The sequence below is a fragment of the Rhizopus microsporus genome (assembly GCF_002708625.1).
Source record: "Rhizopus microsporus ATCC 52813 unplaced genomic scaffold scaffold_4, whole genome shotgun sequence".
NCBI classification, from domain to species: domain Eukaryota; kingdom Fungi; phylum Mucoromycota; class Mucoromycetes; order Mucorales; family Rhizopodaceae; genus Rhizopus; species Rhizopus microsporus.
This window is the reverse complement of record NW_019671919.1, coordinates 763,427-784,320: the sequence shown is the minus strand read 5'-3', so window position 1 is coordinate 784,320 and position 20,894 is coordinate 763,427. Positions and strand designations below refer to the sequence as shown.

The following is a 20,894-nucleotide window of genomic DNA, read 5'->3' as shown; positions in this document are numbered from 1 at the left end:
GTGTGGTTTACAAGTTGATTTATTTTGGAACTTGAATTTATTATTGACGAATCAACACAGTGAGCTTGAATATTTAACGGAGACGACGAGCTTCACGTTCAGATTCCAAAAGGCAGAGAATATCGTTTTCACGAACGGGACCCTTGACATTACGAATGATGGAACGGTTGGTATCGTCCATGAATTCAACGCGGACTTGGGTGACACCACCACGAGAACCGGTACGGCCGAGAACCTTTGTAACTCTAGCGAGCTTAACGGGAGTCTTTGAGTCCTACGATTGGAAGTTAATGCATCTGATTGAAGTATGCTCAGTAGAAAAGGAACAAAATAAGGGTGAGCGATAACTATCCACACATAATCTACATTTAATATCTTGTATCTATTGCATCTAATCCATCTTTGTTGTCATCTACTCTCCCTTATTTTGTACTTCTACTATGACTTGTAACATACCATGATGGAAGGATCTATAAGAAAAGGGAAGGATTTCTTTACACTGTCAAGCTCCCTCTTGGTTTCCAACAGAATCCATGAAGGATGGAGGGGCATATTGTCCGGGCCGGAAATGTCTTTGCCCACAAAAAATTTCTGGCGATCCATGGGGTGTCTTTTTTCAAGACAACACTTTCTCCGACTAATAGTCCCGTTCGTTATCAACTCGCAGAAAGCTTTTCAGGTCTAAATAGCACATACTATGCTGAATCATACACACACACTCTTTCTTTATCAACGCAATTTGCAGTAATAGGTCCTTGGCAAATGACAATCAAGGTCTAACAGACATGCAAAGTTAACTAGAATGGATAGCATCGTAGCACCTCTTATCGACCATCACGTGTATTTCAGGTCACTGAAAGAGGGAAACGAAATACGAGGTAAGGCTCTTGTCCTGATTATAAGAAATGCACTGATACTGTTTCAGGAAGTGTGCTTGCGCCCTGCATTATTGGTAGGATAACATAAAGGATATAATAGGTTTTGTAATAGAACTTCCTCCCCTTCTGCTTTCATACAAACTAAAAAAAGCGAGAAAGGGATTACACAAGCTACAGAAGCCCTTTAAAACTAGATTTTTTTTTTTTGCCTTTTCTTGTTTTTGTTTTTGTTTTTTATTTTTTATTTTTTATTTTTTATTTAATAATGATTGAAAGAAAGCATAGGTCATCATCATCTTCGCTAAATATCTTTAGAGGAGTAAAATCACTATTGTCAAGAAGAGAAGGCTCATTAAGTCGGCAACCAAGTTCATTAAACAATAAAAGCCATGAGCTATATGCAAGGGAAGGTGTAGCAGTAACATTGACTACAGATTTTGTCAGAAATGATCATGGACCTGTCAGTCTATTAAAAGCCAATAGTATATCCTTTCTGCCGTCTCGTTCTGTAGTATTTTCATTTGACACCAAGGCCTATGTTCATTATGAACCTAGAAAAACCCAGGTGATCCTAGGCACGAGCCCAGACGCGAAGCACTCCAAATTATTAAAACTCACCGTGCAACAGTTTGCTTGGTTGATACAGTATCTCAATGAAGAGCAGCTTGTCCATGACTCCGTTGCAAAGCTCCTTTCATCCTCTTCCCATGACCTTTTGTTCAACCTTCAACCTCCTATGCTCGGTGTTCTCGGCACGAGTCCATCTCGATCTTTGGGAAAAAAGCTCATACGCTTTGTTCGACGCAAAAAGAACGTTTCACACAATTTACTACATCGTCAGTGCATATTCACGTTACCAAAAGCACTTTTAATGCAGGCGGCAAATTATATCCCCAAGACAAAGCCTTTGCCACCTTCACCTAATACATTGCCTGACAGTATGCATTTACTTTATGATATACCCCACCAGATCATATCTGCTTCCTATCTGAAACGACTCAAGCGATATTGTCACTATGTCTCCTTTTGTAGCCATGAGCTACTAATGTCTCATCCAAACAATGCTAAACTGATGTCGCCATCGCCCCCTGACTCTATCATTTCCAGCAATAATCAATGCGACCTCATTCCCATCCGATGCGCTGACTGTTCTCTCCAATGCGGACTTGAATCTGTCCAACAACACCCTCAGCCACATCAAAAGAAGCAAGAGACATTTGCAGCATCAACAACAGGTCGTCTTTTCTCTTCCCTGATTATCACACAACCAAGTTCCTATGAACAACAAACAGTCATGTTTCCGATTTCTTACATCAATTATATCAATAACAAGCCGACGGAATCTCAAATCGTAATGTCATCTGCAGTTGCACCAGAAAGGAAAAAAGCATTTGATACCCTTACTAGGCATCAGCGACCTCAAGCCTTTTCTGCCTTTCAGTATATACCTCCAGAACGAAATGTATCTACGAGTGATATTAGTAGTATAGAAGAAGAATCGATAGAAGAAGATCTTGAGGATGATGACTGTTCGCCACAAAAGTACGGATATGTCGCTGTCGACAATGAAGCAGAAGAGATACTAGTTGTATTTCCAGGCATGGCCGTGTCACAATACATGTTTGAAAACGCATCATTCGTGCCAGCGCCTTGGATCGAACCCGATACTCCCTCAGCAGACAAGATGGAACGTCAGCTTTATGAAGATGCTCAAGAGGACCCGTCTCCTTGGGTGCTGGAGTGTGCTCTTACTGCCTGGCGTCGTTGTGAGATGAAAGTGGTTACATTACTCATGCGTCTCTGTGCAACCATGCCCTCTCGCTATAAAGTCGTGATCATAGGACATTCGCTTGGTGGAGGTAATTAAATGATATCAGCGGGGACAAGTACCTAATCTTATTTCGTCATTAGCTGTTGCCTGTCTTTGTGCTTACTCCCTAAGGACGACAAAACTGTTGTTGAACAGACATATCACGGTCTGCACCATCTTTTCACCTCGTGTAGCCAATAAGACTTTTTTACAGACTCTTTCGACGCGAGATGTCAATGTCATTCGTATTACAGACCATATGGACCTAATGGCCCGTCTACCTCCACGAACGTGTGGACTATTGCATGCTGGTGATTCAACAGTGATTCTGTCTCCCGATATTGAGGATGGTTATGTGCTTGAAAATATGCAACCAGAGATGATAGAAGATACCCTTCATAGAACATGTTCAGCCACAGATGTCATTGGTACTCAATCCAAGCATTCTATCTGGGGAATAGAATTAGATAATGATTCAAAAAAGTGCATTTCAAATTTATTGCAATAAATAATAAAAAGAAGCTTAGTTTTCGTTATAGGGTGGTGGTTCTTCAGTTCGATCGTCCAATGGATGATATTCTCTATTATTAGACCTTTTCAATCGATTATAGACCCAGTTGACGCCTGGCACTTGTTTCCACCATCTCTTATGATGACGATTCCATGCTTCTTCATTTTCATAAATAGTTGGATCCGCTGATGGCATTGTGCTATTCTTAGTTTGCCATTTGGTCAACACTGACTTAATAAGCTTGGGATAAAAGTGCCGCACTGTAAGGATGATGCCTACGATGACGCCTGCAGTAATAAGAGCAATCACAGCTGCTGGCCACTCTTTACCCACCTTCCATTCTCTTGTATTGCTATAGTAATAAGGGGGTAAATCCTGTCTTATCTCACAAACAGAATTGTTCGAACAATGACCAGGAATACCACTATCACCTATCATGCACTGCATATTGTATTGGCAACGAGATCCCAAAGTTCGTTTTGGTTGGCATGTTTTTGTCTTTTTATCACAATAAGATGTTCTACTGCAGTTTCCTATCAACGGTAAATCCTCTACAGAGATCACTTCGGGTCCACGATAGGCAACATAGCTTATGAGTTGGTCGGTGATGGGTATTGAAAAACAAGGCAAGCCAGTGTCGTTTTCAAAGCTTATTTGTGAATATAGAAATGTATATGCTGGATCCCTATTTAACTCGAATCCCGGTTTGTCTATAAGCAACATTTATTAAATGTCATCGTCAAGCCCTTTTCTTCCATACCTCGGCTTTTGCATACTAAGCCTTCTTCTGTTGCAAAGCAGCTATGAAGAGGAAAGAACTGACAACTTGTTGGGTCTATGCAGTTTTGAACATAGGCTGTTGTTGAACATGTAATAAATAATAGCAGTAGTAGCACTATCCACATTAGGCTTTTTTTTATATTTATTTTATTTTATAAAAAGACACAACAGCAGACACACACACTGGAGAACTTAAATTGTTTGAATCAATTAAAATGATTGGCCAATTGAAGTCATGGTCGTGTTTCTTTTACTTTTAGTAAACCTGCTCAGGTGTTGCATTACCTCTGGCAGTGAAACATATTTATACTTGATGTTTTTAATGGCCTTTTACACTTTACGTTATTGAGTCTGTTCATGTCTATGTTTGTATTGAACACTGCTCCATCATTGACTAATGAAACCCATATGTATCTTTTGCTTCATGATATGGGGTGCACGTAGTGTCATGCACAAGTCGATGCTCTTCTTTTTTCATGATTTAAGCTTTTTTTTTTTTTTTTTTTTTTAGAATAAAATACAACAATATATATAGTCTTGACATAGATTATCATAATTTATGAAATTAAAAAATGGAGCAAGGTGAATACATATCCAATACATCAAAATACGAAATAGAGAAAAGAGAGAGAACGATAACTAATAGTTTGTTATTATTACCTGTAGAGGTTTATACACGATCACACATAAATATACAACAGTTCTTTTTGTTAATCTATACAATAGCTTTATTATTTGATTACGAAATTTCTCGCTGCAGGACCCTGTAAGGATGCTGCACGTGCTCTTGAAAATGAATTGGCTCAGCATAAAGAACTACTTCCACACACAATCAATTATGAAGGCAAAAAAGTGCCAATGACAATGGACCGACTAGTAAGAGCATAATACATTTTGTTATTAATTACTTACTTTTATCAACATTAGTCAAAAGAACATCCAAATATTAGTGATAGCTATTTGCTCGATTTATTGGAAAGATTACTAGATCATTTTAAAGAAACAGGTGATCCAAAGAAAGCTAGAGTAAGCGCTTTAAGACACGGAGATAGGTCTTTGATGACTATGCTTTCAGCATTCATTCCTAAACAAGATGAAAAAAACCACTGTAATTATTTAAACATGACAAAAGAACAGCTTAAAGGATTATCCATTCGTAAGTGTGAAATCGACCCTATTTAAATGGATTCTGACCAACATTAGATCGATTACTCATCGCAAGGGAATTGGGAGTCAAAGCGTTTAAAAAGAACCAAGTGCCAACCTCTTTATCCACATTTTATAGAGAAGTAAGAATATTGATATGTAAACTTATTCCTCACCTTTTTATTTTATTTTAGCTTGTCACTATCTCAGGTCATCGCAACCCAGTTTATTGTGTCGCTTTCGATAAAACAAACAGACGTTTATTTACAGTATGTATTTATTTTGGAACTTTAGGATATTTAAATAACAATCTATAGGGGAGTGATGACTTTCTCGTCAAAGTATGGTGTGTTCGTACGGGTTATCTTATTCACACAATTAGAGGGCACCAGAATATTATTACTGATATCACCATTAATCAAGAAAACACACTGATAGCAACTGCCTCTTCAGACGGGTGCGTACGTGTCTGGACTATGGATGAATATAAACCCATCATGTGCCTTCGACCTAATACAACAACAGTAAGAAAGTATATGAATTAAAGCATCACTTATAGATTATATCAATATATATAAATATATAGATTAAACCATTTACAACCGTTAAATTTTCACCTTCGCCTAGAAATGACACTCGTTATTTGATGGCAACAAATGAAGATGGATTGGCACGACTTTGGAGATGGGATAGAGATACCTTGGAATTCTTTGATGTAGATTCACCTATCGCCTTCAGTTGTAAATTTAGAGCAAGAGATCGTTTACGATGTTCTTCGTTCAACTATACTGGCACACAATTTGCAGTCGCTGGTGATGACGGATTTGTCTATGTGTTCTCCACAATACCTGTTGAAGCAGTTTATGCAGGCGCAACACCTAGTCACCATGACTCTTCAGCTAATCAGCATCAATCTCAGGTGGGCAGAGGAAGACGAAGGGTGCCAAGTGTTTTATTCCCTGATAAGAGTGGACATGTACAATCACAGACAGTAGTACCCATTGGTATACTTGAAGGGCATATGGGCAGTGTGACGGATTTGGCATACAGTCATGACGGACAGAGGATACTTAGCGGGTAAGCTTAATACAAGAGATAAAGAATGCGCTTTTTTTAAATAATTGTTTAAAGCTGCCAAGACGGAACAGCCCGTATATGGCACTTTAATAAAACCGCAGAGGAGTGGGAGTCGATCGTATGTAAGTATAAATAGTATCATCACAATCATTTACACTCACTGTTTTTAAAAGTGAACTTGAAACAGCCTATGGATGCACCTGTTGTACAGTTTGAGACTCCCAGTCATAAACAATCCAATATCAGCCATAAACGACATACAGACGCAGAAGAGTTTGGCTCATGTATACCCTTTGATGACAATGATGAAAGTGTAACCAGTATAGATCAAGATGTTGATGTAAATAATACAACAGAGCAAGCACCTTCAGCCATAAGCCAGGTCAAAGTATCGATGATTGCTTGGAGCTCCGATGATAAATGGTGTATTGTCGCGTCAAACCAGGGGGAGATAAGAGTGTATTATGCTTATGACGGTAGACCAGCATGTATGCTAAAGGGGCATCGAGGAGAAGTTTATGCTCTAGACAATCATCCACTGGATCCCAGCACACTTTTGTCTGCTGGTTATGATGGAAATGTGATACTTTGGGATTTAGCTAGAATGAAGATGATTACTCGCCATCATCATGCTGGAAGGACTTTTACAGACTCCAAGTTTTCAAAAGATGGTAACAATGTATACCCCTTTTCTGTTGCTTCATGCTAATTTTTGTCTCTACATGTAGGTATGAAGTACGCCATTACGGATGAAGAAGGACATTGTACCTTATATGGTATTGGAGGCCTAGAGAAGGATTATGAGCAAGTCCGTAGCTGGGAAAGGGGGCAATATTTTATGTCTGACTATCAAGCTCTTCGTTATTTCACTGATGGCAGTTTTGTTGATGAGGCCACCCAACAGATGCCATATGCTTTGCCTCCCTCTTCCATAATCGACTTGCAAGGCGTTGCTTATCCAAATCAAAAGAAATTGGGTTATGGTAAGATATACTTCCACTGACCGTACTGTTACTTACTCTCTATCCCATAGGCAGAAATATTCCTACTGTATCTGAAACATTTGAACTTGAAGATATGAAGAGAAGTGCATGTTATGCCATGGAAGAAGAGGAGTAAGTAGCAAATCAGCTTGAAATGAACAGTATTTCTTATGTTATCTTAGAATGAGAAAAATTAAAGCGATTAAGCTGCCATCACTGGACCGTGCTACTATTGCACGAAAAAGGCGCGATTTTGTCAAATCAAGCGATGAAGAAGAAGCAGAGTTGGCAGCCAATACACCCTTTCAGTTTCCTCCTCCATTACAGCCATTCTTGCTTCCTGACGACTCTGAGGATGAAGATTACCGTGAAGACGGTCCCGATAACGCAGCTTATGCTTCTAGCGGTGAGAGTAGTGAAGAGGCTGGCTCGGATGACTTTGTCGCAAGAGATGATCAAGTAGAAAGTGATGCTGATCAAGAGGAAGAAGGCCCAGTAACTAGAAGCAGAGCAGGACAAAGACGGCCTTCACCATCACCTGTCAGAGGTCCTAGTAGTAGAGGCACAGTGCCTAGTACGCGAAGAACAAATGCGCCCAGAAGACGAGGACGCCCAAGGCTTAATAGAGATAATATGCGTGGTACAGGCCGAAGAGGTCGTCCTTCCCGTAAGCGAAATAGATCGGATGACGAGGAAGAGGAGCCTGTGAGACCTCGATTTAGACGACGATTAGCACATGTATCGTATTTGGAAAGCGACCCTGATGACATAGAGGACGAAGAGGAGGAGGAGGAAAATGAATATGTCACTGTTGATGAAGGAAATGACGATCAAATGGATGTGTTTGTGAACGTTGAGAGCCCAAATAGAATACAGAGAGAGAATAGTTACCCAGTAGCATCGAGTAGCCACAGTGCTTATGATACAAGAGGTAGGGCTTCAAGTATTACCACTCGTAGTTCTGCTAGCCATATTTATACTGATGAGCAAGAAGACCGCAAAGGGAAAAGAATTCTGCGCTCTATGGCTAGCGACGTTGATAGCCATGAAGATAATCATGGTCCATTGAGTCCTTATTCATTCAGATCGCATCAAAACGGCATTGGCAGTTCATCCTTGACCAGTACACATCCGCCACGTCCTAAACGAACACGTTCTCAGCAGATGGAATCACCTAAACCCCCTGTTCAGTCAAAAGCAACCGCCAAACGAGCAGGGAAACAGCGCGGTTTCCCAAGGATATTGTCTAAAGATGAAATTGAATTGTTCGAGCCCATACCTTGGATTAAAAATGTTGAACGATCTGTATCGAAATATTTACCACAGACAGGCGACCATATTGTGATCCTAACAGAAGGGCATCGACAGTACTTGAGACAATCAGAGATGAAGGGTCTTTTTGATGAGAAGCATGGTGTGATCGATCGGCATGAGCCTGTTATCTTTGCTCAAGTGTCTGGCATGAGCTGGCAAGTAGGCCCTCCTACCTACTGTAAGCTCAAGGTATCTCTCCTTCGTTTACAAAACTTGCAGCAAGTTCTATCCCACCAAGCTGCTCCTAATTGGGTGCCATTAAATAGAGAAGAAGTAATTGACTATTCTGATGAAGATGGATGTCCTGAATTTATTATCCTTTGGGAAAGATTCTATGCATCCATGGATGTATTCCGTAACCTTCAAGTTGGACAAGCTGTGGATGCTGTTTATGATGAAAGTGGTACATATAGTGGCACAATAGCTAGCCTTAACCAAAAAGGACTGCAATGGAGACAAGCCAACTTACCTAGTCCCTGGACATACTTTCACGTCGTCTGGGATGATCCAAATTCTAAGCCTGATGATATGTGTCCTTGGGAATTAGTGCCGCATGGTGAAAACTTTTATGATAGATATGATGTGGGACCAAGGCTTACGAACGACGAAATAAAAAGAGCCAAAGACATCCTTATTTGGCTAGCAAGTTCAGAAGACTTTGCACTTTACGTGCAACAAGTGGATTATTATCAGTACCCTTCTTATCTTACAATTGTTCCTTACCCTGTCTGTCTGGATATGGTCCTAGAAAGATTAGAAAATGGATTTTACAGATCGAAACAGGTAATAATGCTCACGAAAGCATATCTCTTACTAATCCTCCTTTTAGGGTGTTATTGATGATATAGAACTTATCAAAAAGAATGCAATGCGTTATAATGATGAATCGTCAGCCGCTCATAAGAATGCTATTAGAATGGCAAACTTTTTTAAAACACGCTTCATGAGTAAGTTAAATACAGCATTAGTGAAGTGTTTACTAACTATAAATAAAGACCCCCGTATGCCATTGTCTTGGGCAAAGGGCGGTGGCAGAAAGAAGGCAATCGTTGATAAATCAGACGACGAGTATCAAGAAGAACTACAAAGGGAGGAAGAGTCGGAGGAAGAACCTGTTTTAAGGAGAACAAGACGGTCCACAGGAAATTCTGACGATGATGAAGACTTTATTGTGGACGATGATGATTATGATTAGTGAGATTATCGAATCTTGCATGTAAATAAACACTTGACCAACTGTATAAAAAAAAAAAAAAAAAACACATAGCTATGCTTATGAAATAGTTTGTATTTTATTTACATACCCTTAATGTATGCAGGGTTTGCTTTAAAAACATTTTGGATAATGGAAATGATATTTTCAAGAGCTTCGAGCCATGCCTTCATTTGAGCTATAGCAGCGTCATTGACAGCGCCGATCTTTTCATAAAAGTCCTTACGGTAAGGACAGGCTTTCATTGCAAGCTGTTACAAAAAAAAAAAAAATTAAAATCTGATCATGTTGACAAAGGTAGAACTTACAGCAAAAACAGGACGAACAATGATACTATGATGTTTCTTAAGTGTCTGTTCATAAGCTTTTGTGAAGGAGGTGTTCAATTCTTCAGCAGGATCTGACAAGCTACGACGTAAAGCTTGTGCAGTAAAGTCGAGACCTCTTTTGTAAAGAGTTTAATAAAATACTCCATTTTACGCTTTTTTTACCTTGTCAACCAGAGGAGGCCTTCGGTAGCTACTCTCTTCTTCTCGGGAGCTTCATTCTTCATTAATTCTTCCAATGTGTTATTAGCTGTAGGATTCGACAGATAACGATCTCTGATTTTCTGTTTTTGTATCAATTATGTAAGTATTTGGCTCATCCAATGTGCCAAAATACATTTACCTTGATATTACCGTTCATGTCACTTTGAACAACTGAAAAAGCAGCAGAGCCGAGCAAGTCTGTGAACAAGAAACACGAGATGAGCAAAGGTTGCGATGACTTCTCCTTATTTATACTATACCAAAAAGCTTAACAAGTCCTTCTGTAGCTTCCAAGAATTGTTCAGTGTCGACACCTTTGCTAGTGTCAACATCAGTGTAAGAGCGCTTGAGAGTTTCAAAATAAGTCATTGTGTTTGTTGGGAGGAAAAGAAAGCAAAGTTAAGGAGAAAGCCGCTTTTTATTTATTAAATATTGAAAATTTGAAGAACCGCATACGGCCTTTTCCCCCATCATGTTGTCACAACTTGGAACTTCGCTTGTCTTTGAATTCTATACAAGAATTAAACATAAAGCGCTAATTCATCTTGCTTTACTGTAATTAAATGATGTTTATTAGCACTGAGGTATTTAGAGTATAAAACATCATTATAGTACGACACGTTTCCTTGGCAACACAAGCATAAAAGTTGTTACTATAAATACATACTTATTAGACTACTCTCGTTGATATAATTAGCCATGAAAAGAATAAATTGAAGTCGTGTTTAATGAATATAACAACAAAGAGTAAGCCAAGAATGCTGTTCTAATAGACAATATGGCTGTCTTTGTCACACAGCATATTATTATATATTTTATTGGTAATTAATGATGTGTTGAGAGACTGTGGGCTGTCATTTTAGATGTGATACAGCCAAGTTTAGAGCATCTTGTGTAAGTATACCCTAAAACTGGTTACATTTTGCATTTTCTGCTTGGTCTTCAATGGGATCTCTTAGAAAGTGCCTTTAGTATAACAAAGCTTTATTTACTACTGACTCTTCTTTCTCGAAATAAAACATTGAACAACGGCGCCTATAGGCACCAGACTACATATTTTTTCAAAAGCTCACGTAGAAAGACAACCTCCCATCTTGACGAAAAACACACATAGTTTGGTAGTAATAAGCATAATAAGAATTATAAATAAATACTTTTAATGCTCAGAAGATGTTAATGGTCCAGAGAAGTGGCCATTCAGCTCTTTTCGAACATGAAGATATTCTTTTCCTCCAAAGCTATACAAATATTTTAGCAAAAATGTATACTCGCAGGCTCGCTATATCACTTTACCTTTCCCAGAGAAAGTTAGTGAGTAAATAATAAAGGTTTTGATTGGCATTTCCATGGTCTATATTATGATCACTATCCGGAAAATACTGAACTTGATAATTGTGAACATTTGCTTGTATTAGCTTATTGACCAAAACAGCGCTATTCTGAAAGTGAACTACACAAAAGCGTTGAATATAAAATAATGGCTATATGATTGGTTGAATTCATCATTACCATTATCATCAGCCGTGCCATGTACCAAAAAGAATTTCGCATTATTGAATCCTTCCATATTATTCACTGCACTTTTGTTATATCCATCAGGGTTCATTTGAGGCGTCAACATATACCGTTCGGTATAGATAGAATCTGTGAATGAATCTCTTAATACAAATGAACTCTCTTTTTTGTTTGTTCCTTACCATAATACCGCCAATCAGTAACTGGCGCAACTGCCATTCCAGCAATAAACAATCCACTATTTGCTTCAATAACTTTAGATGTCAGATAACCTCCATAAGACTAACAAGAGCATAGGTTAACTGTAGGCTCACTAAAAGATGATTATGCGTACTTACCCAACCCCAAATAGCAATGCGCGCGGGATCCACGTATTCAAGCGATGCCCAGTGTCTATTGATGCATAATATTAAAAAAAACTGCTTACGACATAATCACTTGTACTTTACTTTGCTGCGTTAATTTGATCAATTGTTTCAAGCTCTCCCAATCTACCCCTTACACCTACTCTATATTTTCTTCCTTTAAACCCTGTTCCTCTTCCATCAACCTAATAGGATCATAAGTCAACTCTGCTAATCAAATATTTAATGTGATACATTACATTCACCACAATATAGCCTAGCTTGCTTGCCAAAAATGTGCTCCAGTTGAGTTCAAAGGTATACGCAGCAGTTTGAGATCCTGGGCCACCATAAACTTGAAATAGAACTGGGTATTTTTTTGTCGCATCAAAGTCAGGTGGCAACAGTTCCCTCGCATCCATATTAACTCCTCCACTCTTAACAGTCACCATGCGCGTCTTGGGAAGCTCGTAGTTGCTTATCAGCTCTTTGAAGGCGCTGTTGTCCTGCAGTACCTTTTCAAATTTAGGGTTATCGACACTTTTAACAACGGAGGTTGGTACATCTGGTCCCATATAATCCAATACATAGTATCCATTGAGGGATGAGAATGAAGCTGAATAGTATGCATGTTGCGTAGGATCATCAGAACAAGTTAAGCACATCTTTGTAGAGCTTGGGCTTGTACTGTTCAGGTTTATTCTATACAGATGACGTTCCAGATGTGATTGTTCGGTGGAGATGTAATGCCTATTAAGATGATGTTAGCTTCAGTTAAATGATGAAGCAAGTTCATGTTACAAAAAGTTTCTTTTGCGATCTATGGCAGTTGTTCTTGGTATTACTTCGTATTTGCCTACTGTCAGCCACGTTGTATGTTTGCTCTTTTTGGTTCCTATTCTAATGACAGCAAGGTGCATAAACCCTTTTCCATTGTCGACTAGGTCTATATAGGATATAAGAGGATAACCCTCTTTATTATAGCTTGTGGATAGGTATATCATCGACTGAGAAGATTCAATCCATCCATCATCCGCTGGCTTATAAGTTCGTACGTTTTCTATTACTGTCCCATTCTTGTTGAAAGTAACTAGTGAAGTCAATTCAACATCCTGAACACGGTTTGTTTGCTTAAATAACAGATGTGTACTAGAGTTAGTTGCCCAAAGGACATCCGTGATTATTCTGTCTGTTTCATTAAACTCTTTAAAGTTTAATGTTATATTTGCCGTAATATTCATAGCAGAGTTGCTAGTGAGGACTACAGATGTATTGGATAATAAAGAATGAACATGAAGAGAAACCTGTGGATTAGGAGCACCAGGCTAATATACATATGTGAATAAATACTCTATTAAATTGGACCAAGCTTACCTTTGGATATTTGACCACTGTTTCTTCAGGATAAATGCTGTTTTCTTGAGTATAATGCTGTAAACGGATATCATGCACATTCGTTTCATTTGATCTTAAATAAGCAATATGCGTCGAATCAGGAGACCACCACATAGCAAGATTACTATCAAATATTTCCTCTTCATAAACCCAATCAAGAACACCATTAAGTATTGTACTTGATCCATCATGTGTAATTCTAGTATGATTCACTAGATTTGTCACATAGAGGTCATTGTTCATAACATAAGCCTAATACATTTATGATTAGATGAGCCTATTTGTTAATATATATTCACATTACGAGCTGATGTCCTGAGGGGCTCCAAAGCGATTGGGATATGGCGGGTGTTGAATGGATAGTAGACATGTTGTTTAATGGTAATAATGACTGTCTTGCTACATCAAATATGTAAACGTTTGAAAGTGTCGAGTATCTCCATTGTTTTGTCAAATTCGTTGTGAATAGTACATATTGGTTATCATTGGATATCTCATAGGAATAATAGGTTATTGGATTATTGTTAACTTTCTAATCATACAAGTATTAGCTATCGATATTAGTATAAGCTTGTAAATAGTTACTAGTCTTGATCCATCAACAAGTATCTGCTGATTATCATTTTCAATTGATTCCATGATTATACTGCCTGTTAATGGTTCTATGTATGTATGTAAACCATCCTTTGAATCTATAAAATATGCCTGTGTGTTAATATGTAAAATACAAGGTCAGCCATTATGCATCTACCATGGTGGGCCCATTTCAAGTCTGCTAGTTTAGGGAAGAACGATCCATTATACAAGTCAGAAAAGTCTATATGCTTTGCTTTATTTGATTGCTGGTCAATGCTTTCTATAAGCTAAATTAGCCCTATCTGTTTAAAGAAAGAATAGACAAGTACCTGAACTAATCTGACTCAATCCAATAGTCCATATGAGCCATAACAGTAAGAGAAATATCAGAAACCCCACGCAAATCCATTTCTTACTTGCTTTCTATTACATATTCTGCTTAGTATTTATTAGGTTGACCGTTTTATCTACCTTTTGCTTGTTCAGTATGTCTTTATGCACTTCACCTCTTTCTATATCATTACTGCTGTTCTCGTTATTGTTGACTAAACTTTGCTCTGCTTCGTCTCCTTCAAAATTTCTCTGCTCATAGTTGTATTTATAGTCTTCGTCTATACTCATTGTGCTATCACTGCCGTTGTCGTCACTAGTGGTATCGAGTATATTTAAACTATTTCGACCGTCTACTTGTGCAATATAAGAATCTAAGTCAACAACTTCTCTCATTTCATATTCATTAGTTTGTTTGTTTGCCCAAAGAGACATTATGAAATGACAATAAGAGAGAGAGAGAAAAAAAGGAGAGAGAAAGAAATAATAATTTACCTTTTTATTTTTTAGTTCAGGGCAAATGAATAAATAGAGCGAGTATACACAAAAGAAAAAAAGAGAGAGAAAAAAGAGAAATATATACATATACATCATCGTCTGAGAAGTTTAACTGAACATCACTCCCCCCCCCCTTTCTCCTCCCTTTTTTAATAAGACACGTAGCAATCTTTCTTGGCTTTTTTGGAATTAATTTACAACTAAATTTAAACACTTGAATTGCCTTAAAAGTAAGAATGAAGTTTCACTTGAATACAGCTTGTCTTTCTTCCATTTCCTTGATCCATTGTAAATGTTTCTATTTCTAATAGACTTATATAAGTCAATTGTTTGTTCAGTTCAGAATTTACCTTCATGGACACCTAGTTTTCTATCTTGAAGGATGGTTACTATGGAAACAACATCTACTATGGCGGTATCCATGCCGACAACAGTTATTATGTCATACAATTTAAGCGACCTATTAATCTGACTCACTATTATTATCCCAGCCTATCCATTGTGTATTACTCTATTTACCCAATCAATGTATCTTTCGTATCCATGCTCTAATTGCTTTTCATTCCTATGCATAGGATTGATGGCTGTTTCTATGGCAATAAATTTGGCTTCTTGCTTAAATTGATCCTCTAGACTAGTTGTCTCTTGACGAGAAGGTCTTCTCTTGTTAGTTTCTGGTTTTTGTTTCTTGCTGCTAGAATTCCCTTTCTTTTTACTTGTTCCTTGCTTTTTTGCATTACTTGTATTGTCTTTGAGTGGTTGTTTTTTACTATTATCTCCGGTGCCTGCTTTATGATGGCTATTGCTATGTCTTCTTTCCTTATCTTTTTTAGAAGAACTGCTTTCGGCTAATACTGGTTTGAATTCATTGGCTAAGGGATTCAGCATGTCAAAAAAGATCTAAATTGAAAGCAGTAGATGCCGTAGTCAAACAAAATGTTTATAGTTAAACTCTTTATTTAAATTCAGACTGCACCAAGTCATGCATCTTTTTTGCTTACAGAGCCAATGATGAATGGATGAAAGGGGAGTATACTCGCATACTCTATAGATTACTCAGAATTGGCAATATACACTGAGCAATGATGCCTTTGTTTGTTGACCTCGATCATTTGTACACATAAATTTAATATAAATATGTCTTTGCATGATTCCTTACAGAGAAAGAAAGAATAAACACAAAAGGAAACCATCAATCCTCTGTTCACTATAGTTCTTTGTAATATTTGCATCAAACAAGTATATTCAACCAAGTTCGGTTTCGAACTTTTTAAACCTGCTGCTCTATTCCCGCTTTTTCCTTTTTTTCTATACTTGTCCATGTTCCCACATTTGAAAAGACAAGATCAGCAATGTCCAGAGTGTCCGGTTTGCTTCAACTGCCAGCTACCAACAAACAATTGCGTTAATGGAGGCACATGCAACACTAGTGGCATTTGTCACTGCCCTGTGGGTTGGGGTAATGATTTATGCAGTTTATGCAAGACCCAAGATACTTAATATGCTCAACTAGGTGGTTTGGACTGTGCCAATCCCCTTTGTGGATCACTTTATGAAACAGATAGACCGCAAAGAAAAGATGACGAGGACTGCAGCTGTAATTCAGGGTATATGCATCCACAGCAACTTCAAGAAAGAAAGAGAAAAAAAAAATATACTAACACTATTTTAGTTGGGGTGGTGTCAATTGCAACGTTTGTCAAAGCGATCAAGCATGCCAGCCTGAGAAAGGTGCAAGCGCCACATGTATAAAAACTGCTGTTGGCCTTAAATCAATGCATGCATGGTGTGCTACTACAAGTAATATAGCTTCTGTTTCTTGCATCTGCAACTAAAATATATATCTATAGATATTCCCTGGATAAGCGATGACACATATGTATCTTTAGCCTGTGAATGGGAAAAGAGTGAGTGTGTATTTCAGTTTTGGATTAACCGTGAAGAACAGTTTTATTGTGAGTTAAGTGAATGTACACAGTCAAGTAAGTTACTCTATTTTGTCTATATTTGTCATTGACCGCCGTTTCCTCCGAAAAAAAAGCATCAGGTGATAATACAGTTACAGGAAACTGCCCTAAAGCAAAATGTTCGTGTATGAAAGATGCGTATATGTGCGGAAGAGAAGTAGGTGGGTATATGCGTATTACGTTAAGGCAAGCTACTTACTCTTTTTAAAGACATGTCAGAGCTTGTAAAAAACGTAAAAGGACCTTCAGAATGGTATTGTGAAAACGGGAAAAACTGCTGGTATAACGGTAGATCATATTTATATACTTTATCCCTGAATTTTGACTAAAAGAACTTAGAGTACTCGACGCTCGTGAGTGTATTTCCAGATAATATTCGATTATCCTGTGACGTAGGAGAATGCGTAAATGAGCAAGATATCCTAGACACTGCGCCTATTGTAAAGTATCAAATACTGAAGGCACTTTCTCTATACTAACTAGTCTATCCAGGAAGAGAAATTTTCTAGCTATACAGAAACGATGATCATAGCAGCCATAGCTGTTGCTTGCATATTACTATATACTATCACGAAGTACACGGCTTCAAGGCAAAAGAAACTTTTTGGCACTCGTATACAACTAACAGATATGGATGAGGGTGACGATTTAGCGAGCTATTCAACAACGGCAGAGATCTCCCTGACTTTCTCAGATATATCTTATTCTGTTCAGGGTAAATCTATTTTGTCCAATCTGAGTGGGTTTGTTGAGCCTGGTCAGATGTTGGCTGTCATGGGCCCCTCAGGCGCTGGTAAATCAAGCTTATTAGACATTCTTGCAAGAAAACATAAACGAGGCGTCGCAAGCGGAAACATATTATTGAATGGAGCGTCACCGAATATGAAGCAATTTAGAAGACTTACAGGTTTTGTAGATCAAGATGACAGCCTTATGGGGACTTTAACTGTAAGAGAAACCTTGACATATGCAGCCATGATGCGCTTGCCACGCAGTATGCCTTTACAAGCGAAATTAAAGCGAGTCGAAGAGGTCATACAGGAACTAGGTATCAGCAAAATTGCTGATAGTAAAATTGGAATGCCTGGTAAACGCGGAATTAGTGGTGGAGAAAAAAGAAGAGTGAGCATAGGCAAGGAACTGGTAACAGGACCAAGTTTATTATTTTTGGATGAGCCTACAAGCGGTTTAGACGCTTACAATGCAGGCGTTGTCATGGACTGTCTACAAAGACTTGCTCATGAAAGCAAAAGGACCATAATCGTCACAATTCATCAACCAAGATCTAACATTTACAAAATGTTCGATTCACTCATGTTACTTTCTGCCGGACAATTGGTAGCCTGCTTTTGTATAATTAAGTTCACAACTCATACAAATATTTAGGTATATTTTGGTCCAACTAACTCTTGTTCAAGCTATTTCCGGGACCTAGGCTTCTCTATTCCAGCTGATTATAACATTGCTGACTATCTCAGTAAGTAAAATATAGATTATACCTAATGCGATTTTGAACCCGTGAAATATAGTTGATCTTACGATGAAACGGCCAGACGATACAGACTCCACACAACATGATACCCCTACTCCATTCAGCAACAGCCAAAGAGAGCAAGAGGAATTTGATCTTTTATCCGAGTCTAATCATGCTCATTATTTGACTGATTCGTTTCGTTCTTCTGAACTGTACGAGAATATCAAGAACCGTATTGGCCGATCCAATCCAGGCGGTCCTTTTTCAGTATGGGTTGACCCGCCCGGACAAGATGTCTCCATCTTATCAATCACACAATTTTATCATGAATTGGTAAGACAGAAATATGTATACTATCTGTTATGTTAACGACTATTCCTATAGTCCCTTTTATCATCTCGGACTTTTATCAACATGTATAGAAATCCAATGCTGTTTTTTGCTCATTTTGCCTTCTCTGTCGTCCTTGCTATCTTACTTGGTAGTTTATTCTGGCAAGTGGATGTTGACCTTTCTGGCGTTCAAAATAGATTAGGGGTCCTATTCTTTATGTGTGCATTGTTGGGGTTTGCTGCCACAAGTTCTTTGGACATGTTCAACAAGGAGAGACTATTATTTATGCGTGAACGTGAAAACGGTTATTACAGCGCAGGTGCTTATTTCCTGGCCAAAGTTATGTTTGATATTATCCCTCTACGAGTAATTCCACCTTTGGTAATGGGATCCATTTGCTATTACATGATTGGCTTAAATCCCTCTTTACTGATATTTGCAAAATTTTTGCTGGTGTTGGTACTATTCAATTTGGCAGCAGCAGGATTATGCTTGTGTTTTGCAACAGGCATTAAGAACCTGTCAATAGCAAACTTATTAGCTAGTCTAACCATGCTTTTTTCCATGTTATTTGGTGGCTTCTTATTGAACAAAGGTTTGAAAGTTTTGATTGAAAAATACTTTTGCAATAACCTACGTTATATAGACCATATCCCTCCTGTCTTGAGTTGGCTACAACATTTAAGTTTTTTCAACTACGGATATGAGGCCCTCATTGTGAATGAACTGAAAGATATTACCTTACGTGATAAATCTATTGCAGATATTCAAATACCTGGTCCTATCATTTTGGCACGCTTTGGCTTTAATGGACAAGCATTTTGGGCAAACGTTAATCGATTATTATTCTTTATTCTTTTTACTCTGTCCATTTCTTTTATGTTTTTGAAACATTTTGTAAAAGAACAACGTTAATAAACCTTTGACATGTTTACGCCAAAATGGACTTTAATGGCTCATTAAACAAAAGTAAATTAAAAATGTCTACGGACACGGAGCCTATAGACCAAAAAAGAATCGCCTGGTCTGTGTGATACTTTCTTTGTTTATCCTTAGTAGGATCAATTTTTTTATTTAAAAGATTCTTTTATATGGAACCGAAGCCCAAGTTTATTAGCGTGACAAAAGTTCAATTACTTGGGAGCAATATTCAACCATAAAGCTGCCAAAATGAACACGAAAGGTGTGGTATAGCCTATCCCTTAGTTTAAAAGATATTGATGTTACCTGAAATATGTTGAAAACAAAGGGCTGATGTTTTCGTTAGATAGAAGCGCATACTGTGAGTGCTCAATCTCTTACACAACGATGTTTTCAAGGCTGATTTCGTCAGTGATAGGCTCTGTCTGGTCTGTAGCAACAAAATGTGAAATTATTTCAACCACCCCCATTTTGAACTGTATGCTTCAAGGTTTTTGCTGCAAGCGTTGCTATTTATTCTCTGATTTTTTCAAGCCAGTAGCAATCACGCTGCTTTGATCTATTTCAGTAATTGGGTTCGCCCTTGACGCGTTCCGTGCCTTCCTGGGTCCTTTAGATAAATCTTGACGAAATTTGTATATCCTCGCATGAATTTTGGTACAGATCTATAGTCATCACCAAATCTTTCACAAAGTATCTTGAATTGGGATGATCTTGTGTTTGAAAATTTCGTTTAACATCCAGTGGACATAATTAAAAGGAAAACTCCTTAGTCCTACAACGGCGCCTGTAGAGGCGGTGCAAATGGAGGAGCGCTGGTAAACGTAAAGATTGTGGCATTTGAGAGAGGGGGGGAGTCGGCAGCAAATGGAGAGCGTTATCAAACAACAGCTTGTTGGAGCCACTGGCAATAACAGTGATGGAAGAAGTTATTATATGCCAAAAAATCACCCATGTAAAAGAGAGTTCTTGATTATTGTGCTATTGCCAGGATTGATCTCACCAAACTAACTGGAAAGCCAAAATCGCGCTGCATCAGTGTTGAGATGACTGCGTCGAGTCGGATATCAGACCCCTTTTCATATGATGAGCTGTTGATCCATCGCAATGCTATATTTCGGCCTTGACCGGATAGAAAGGGTATTATAATAGGTGGTTTATAGATCAACATTCCTGATCTTGCCCAAATGCAGCAGTCAATTTCGTGATAGCTTGGTCAGACTAACGTAATAAGTTACACTTTTCTTGAATGGAGAAAGAATATAACATCTTGAAAGTGATGCTCATTTTACCATATTC

The 20,894-nt window shown here is 38.2% G+C and overlaps 9 protein-coding genes across 9 annotated transcripts; 3 read left to right on the top strand and 6 right to left on the bottom strand.

Annotated features, from left to right (window-relative positions):
• Positions 1-85: 85 nt before the first annotated feature.
• RHIMIDRAFT_193709 (40S ribosomal protein S28) lies at positions 86-271 on the bottom strand (the record flags this gene model as incomplete). Its single annotated transcript, XM_023605996.1, has 1 exon — positions 86-271. A coding segment is annotated over one exon (186 nt), but the record flags the coding sequence as incomplete, so codon positions are not given.
• Positions 272-1,143: 872 nt separating this feature from the next.
• Positions 1,144-3,196, top strand: RHIMIDRAFT_249672 (alpha/beta-hydrolase; the record flags this gene model as incomplete). Its single annotated transcript, XM_023610644.1, has 2 exons — positions 1,144-2,737; positions 2,790-3,196. 2 exons carry the CDS (start codon positions 1,144-1,146, stop codon positions 3,194-3,196), a joined length of 2,001 nt encoding a protein of 666 aa, XP_023468455.1.
• Positions 3,197-3,211: 15 nt separating this feature from the next.
• On the bottom strand, positions 3,212-3,922 carry RHIMIDRAFT_235504 (uncharacterized protein; the record flags this gene model as incomplete). The annotated part of the gene is made up of 1 exon (XM_023608371.1): positions 3,212-3,922. One exon carries the CDS (start codon positions 3,920-3,922, stop codon positions 3,212-3,214), a length of 711 nt encoding a protein of 236 aa, XP_023468454.1.
• Positions 3,923-4,551: 629 nt separating this feature from the next.
• On the top strand, positions 4,552-9,739 carry RHIMIDRAFT_311970 (WD40 repeat-like protein; the record flags this gene model as incomplete). Its single annotated transcript, XM_023614769.1, has 14 exons — positions 4,552-4,647; positions 4,706-4,855; positions 4,907-5,135; positions 5,183-5,268; positions 5,320-5,394; positions 5,443-5,649; positions 5,712-6,202; positions 6,257-6,324; positions 6,376-6,873; positions 6,931-7,185; positions 7,236-7,317; positions 7,368-9,282; positions 9,329-9,446; positions 9,495-9,739. The coding sequence occupies 14 exons, from the start codon at positions 4,552-4,554 to the stop codon at positions 9,692-9,694; spliced, it is 4,470 nt and encodes a 1,489-aa protein (XP_023468453.1). The 3' UTR covers positions 9,695-9,739.
• A 2-nt stretch (positions 9,740-9,741) lies between these two features.
• Positions 9,742-10,649, bottom strand: RHIMIDRAFT_307998 (glycolipid transfer protein). Its single transcript, XM_023614551.1, has 5 exons — positions 10,503-10,649; positions 10,382-10,440; positions 10,204-10,322; positions 10,021-10,156; positions 9,742-9,963 (listed from the first exon to the last, which is right to left on the bottom strand). Exons 1-5 carry the CDS (start codon positions 10,609-10,611, stop codon positions 9,796-9,798), a joined length of 591 nt encoding a protein of 196 aa, XP_023468452.1. The 5' UTR covers positions 10,612-10,649; the 3' UTR covers positions 9,742-9,795.
• A 749-nt stretch (positions 10,650-11,398) lies between these two features.
• On the bottom strand, positions 11,399-14,837 carry RHIMIDRAFT_235501 (uncharacterized protein; the record flags this gene model as incomplete). Its single annotated transcript, XM_023608370.1, has 14 exons — positions 11,399-11,480; positions 11,536-11,692; positions 11,752-11,886; positions 11,940-12,039; positions 12,096-12,150; positions 12,207-12,307; positions 12,362-12,851; positions 12,903-13,426; positions 13,476-13,748; positions 13,801-14,028; positions 14,082-14,188; positions 14,248-14,352; positions 14,402-14,495; positions 14,544-14,837. The coding sequence occupies 14 exons, from the start codon at positions 14,835-14,837 to the stop codon at positions 11,399-11,401; spliced, it is 2,745 nt and encodes a 914-aa protein (XP_023468451.1).
• A 287-nt stretch (positions 14,838-15,124) lies between these two features.
• Positions 15,125-15,788, bottom strand: RHIMIDRAFT_235500 (uncharacterized protein; the record flags this gene model as incomplete). The annotated part of the gene is made up of 3 exons (XM_023608369.1): positions 15,125-15,204; positions 15,251-15,368; positions 15,420-15,788. The coding sequence occupies 3 exons, from the start codon at positions 15,786-15,788 to the stop codon at positions 15,125-15,127; spliced, it is 567 nt and encodes a 188-aa protein (XP_023468450.1).
• Positions 15,789-16,220: 432 nt separating this feature from the next.
• On the top strand, positions 16,221-19,589 carry RHIMIDRAFT_199407 (uncharacterized protein; the record flags this gene model as incomplete). The annotated part of the gene is made up of 12 exons (XM_023606372.1): positions 16,221-16,359; positions 16,414-16,507; positions 16,573-16,700; positions 16,751-16,882; positions 16,942-17,040; positions 17,078-17,155; positions 17,207-17,312; positions 17,377-18,205; positions 18,254-18,344; positions 18,397-18,689; positions 18,726-19,269; positions 19,321-19,589. 12 exons carry the CDS (start codon positions 16,221-16,223, stop codon positions 19,587-19,589), a joined length of 2,802 nt encoding a protein of 933 aa, XP_023468449.1.
• Positions 19,590-20,499: 910 nt separating this feature from the next.
• RHIMIDRAFT_276068 (uncharacterized protein) lies at positions 20,500-20,783 on the bottom strand. The gene has a single exon (XM_023612592.1). It carries the CDS (start codon positions 20,764-20,766, stop codon positions 20,569-20,571), a length of 198 nt encoding a protein of 65 aa, XP_023468448.1. The 5' UTR covers positions 20,767-20,783; the 3' UTR covers positions 20,500-20,568.
• Positions 20,784-20,894: the final 111 nt, after the last annotated feature.

Bases quoted from the DNA above. Each gene is read 5' to 3' on its own strand.
- RHIMIDRAFT_307998 (XM_023614551.1), bottom strand. From the start codon at position 10,611: ATGACTTATTTTGAAACTCTCAAGCGCTCTTACACTGATGTTGACACT. The intron at 10,323-10,381 runs GTAAATGTATTT...ATACAAAAACAG, and splicing joins ACATGAACGGTAATATCAAG to AAAATCAGAGATCGTTATCT. The intron at 10,157-10,203 runs GTAAAAAAAGCG...TCTTTACAAAAG, and splicing joins GGCCTCCTCTGGTTGACAAG to AGGTCTCGACTTTACTGCAC.
- RHIMIDRAFT_276068 (XM_023612592.1), bottom strand. From the start codon at position 20,766: ATGTTGATCTATAAACCACCTATTATAATACCCTTTCTATCCGGTCAA.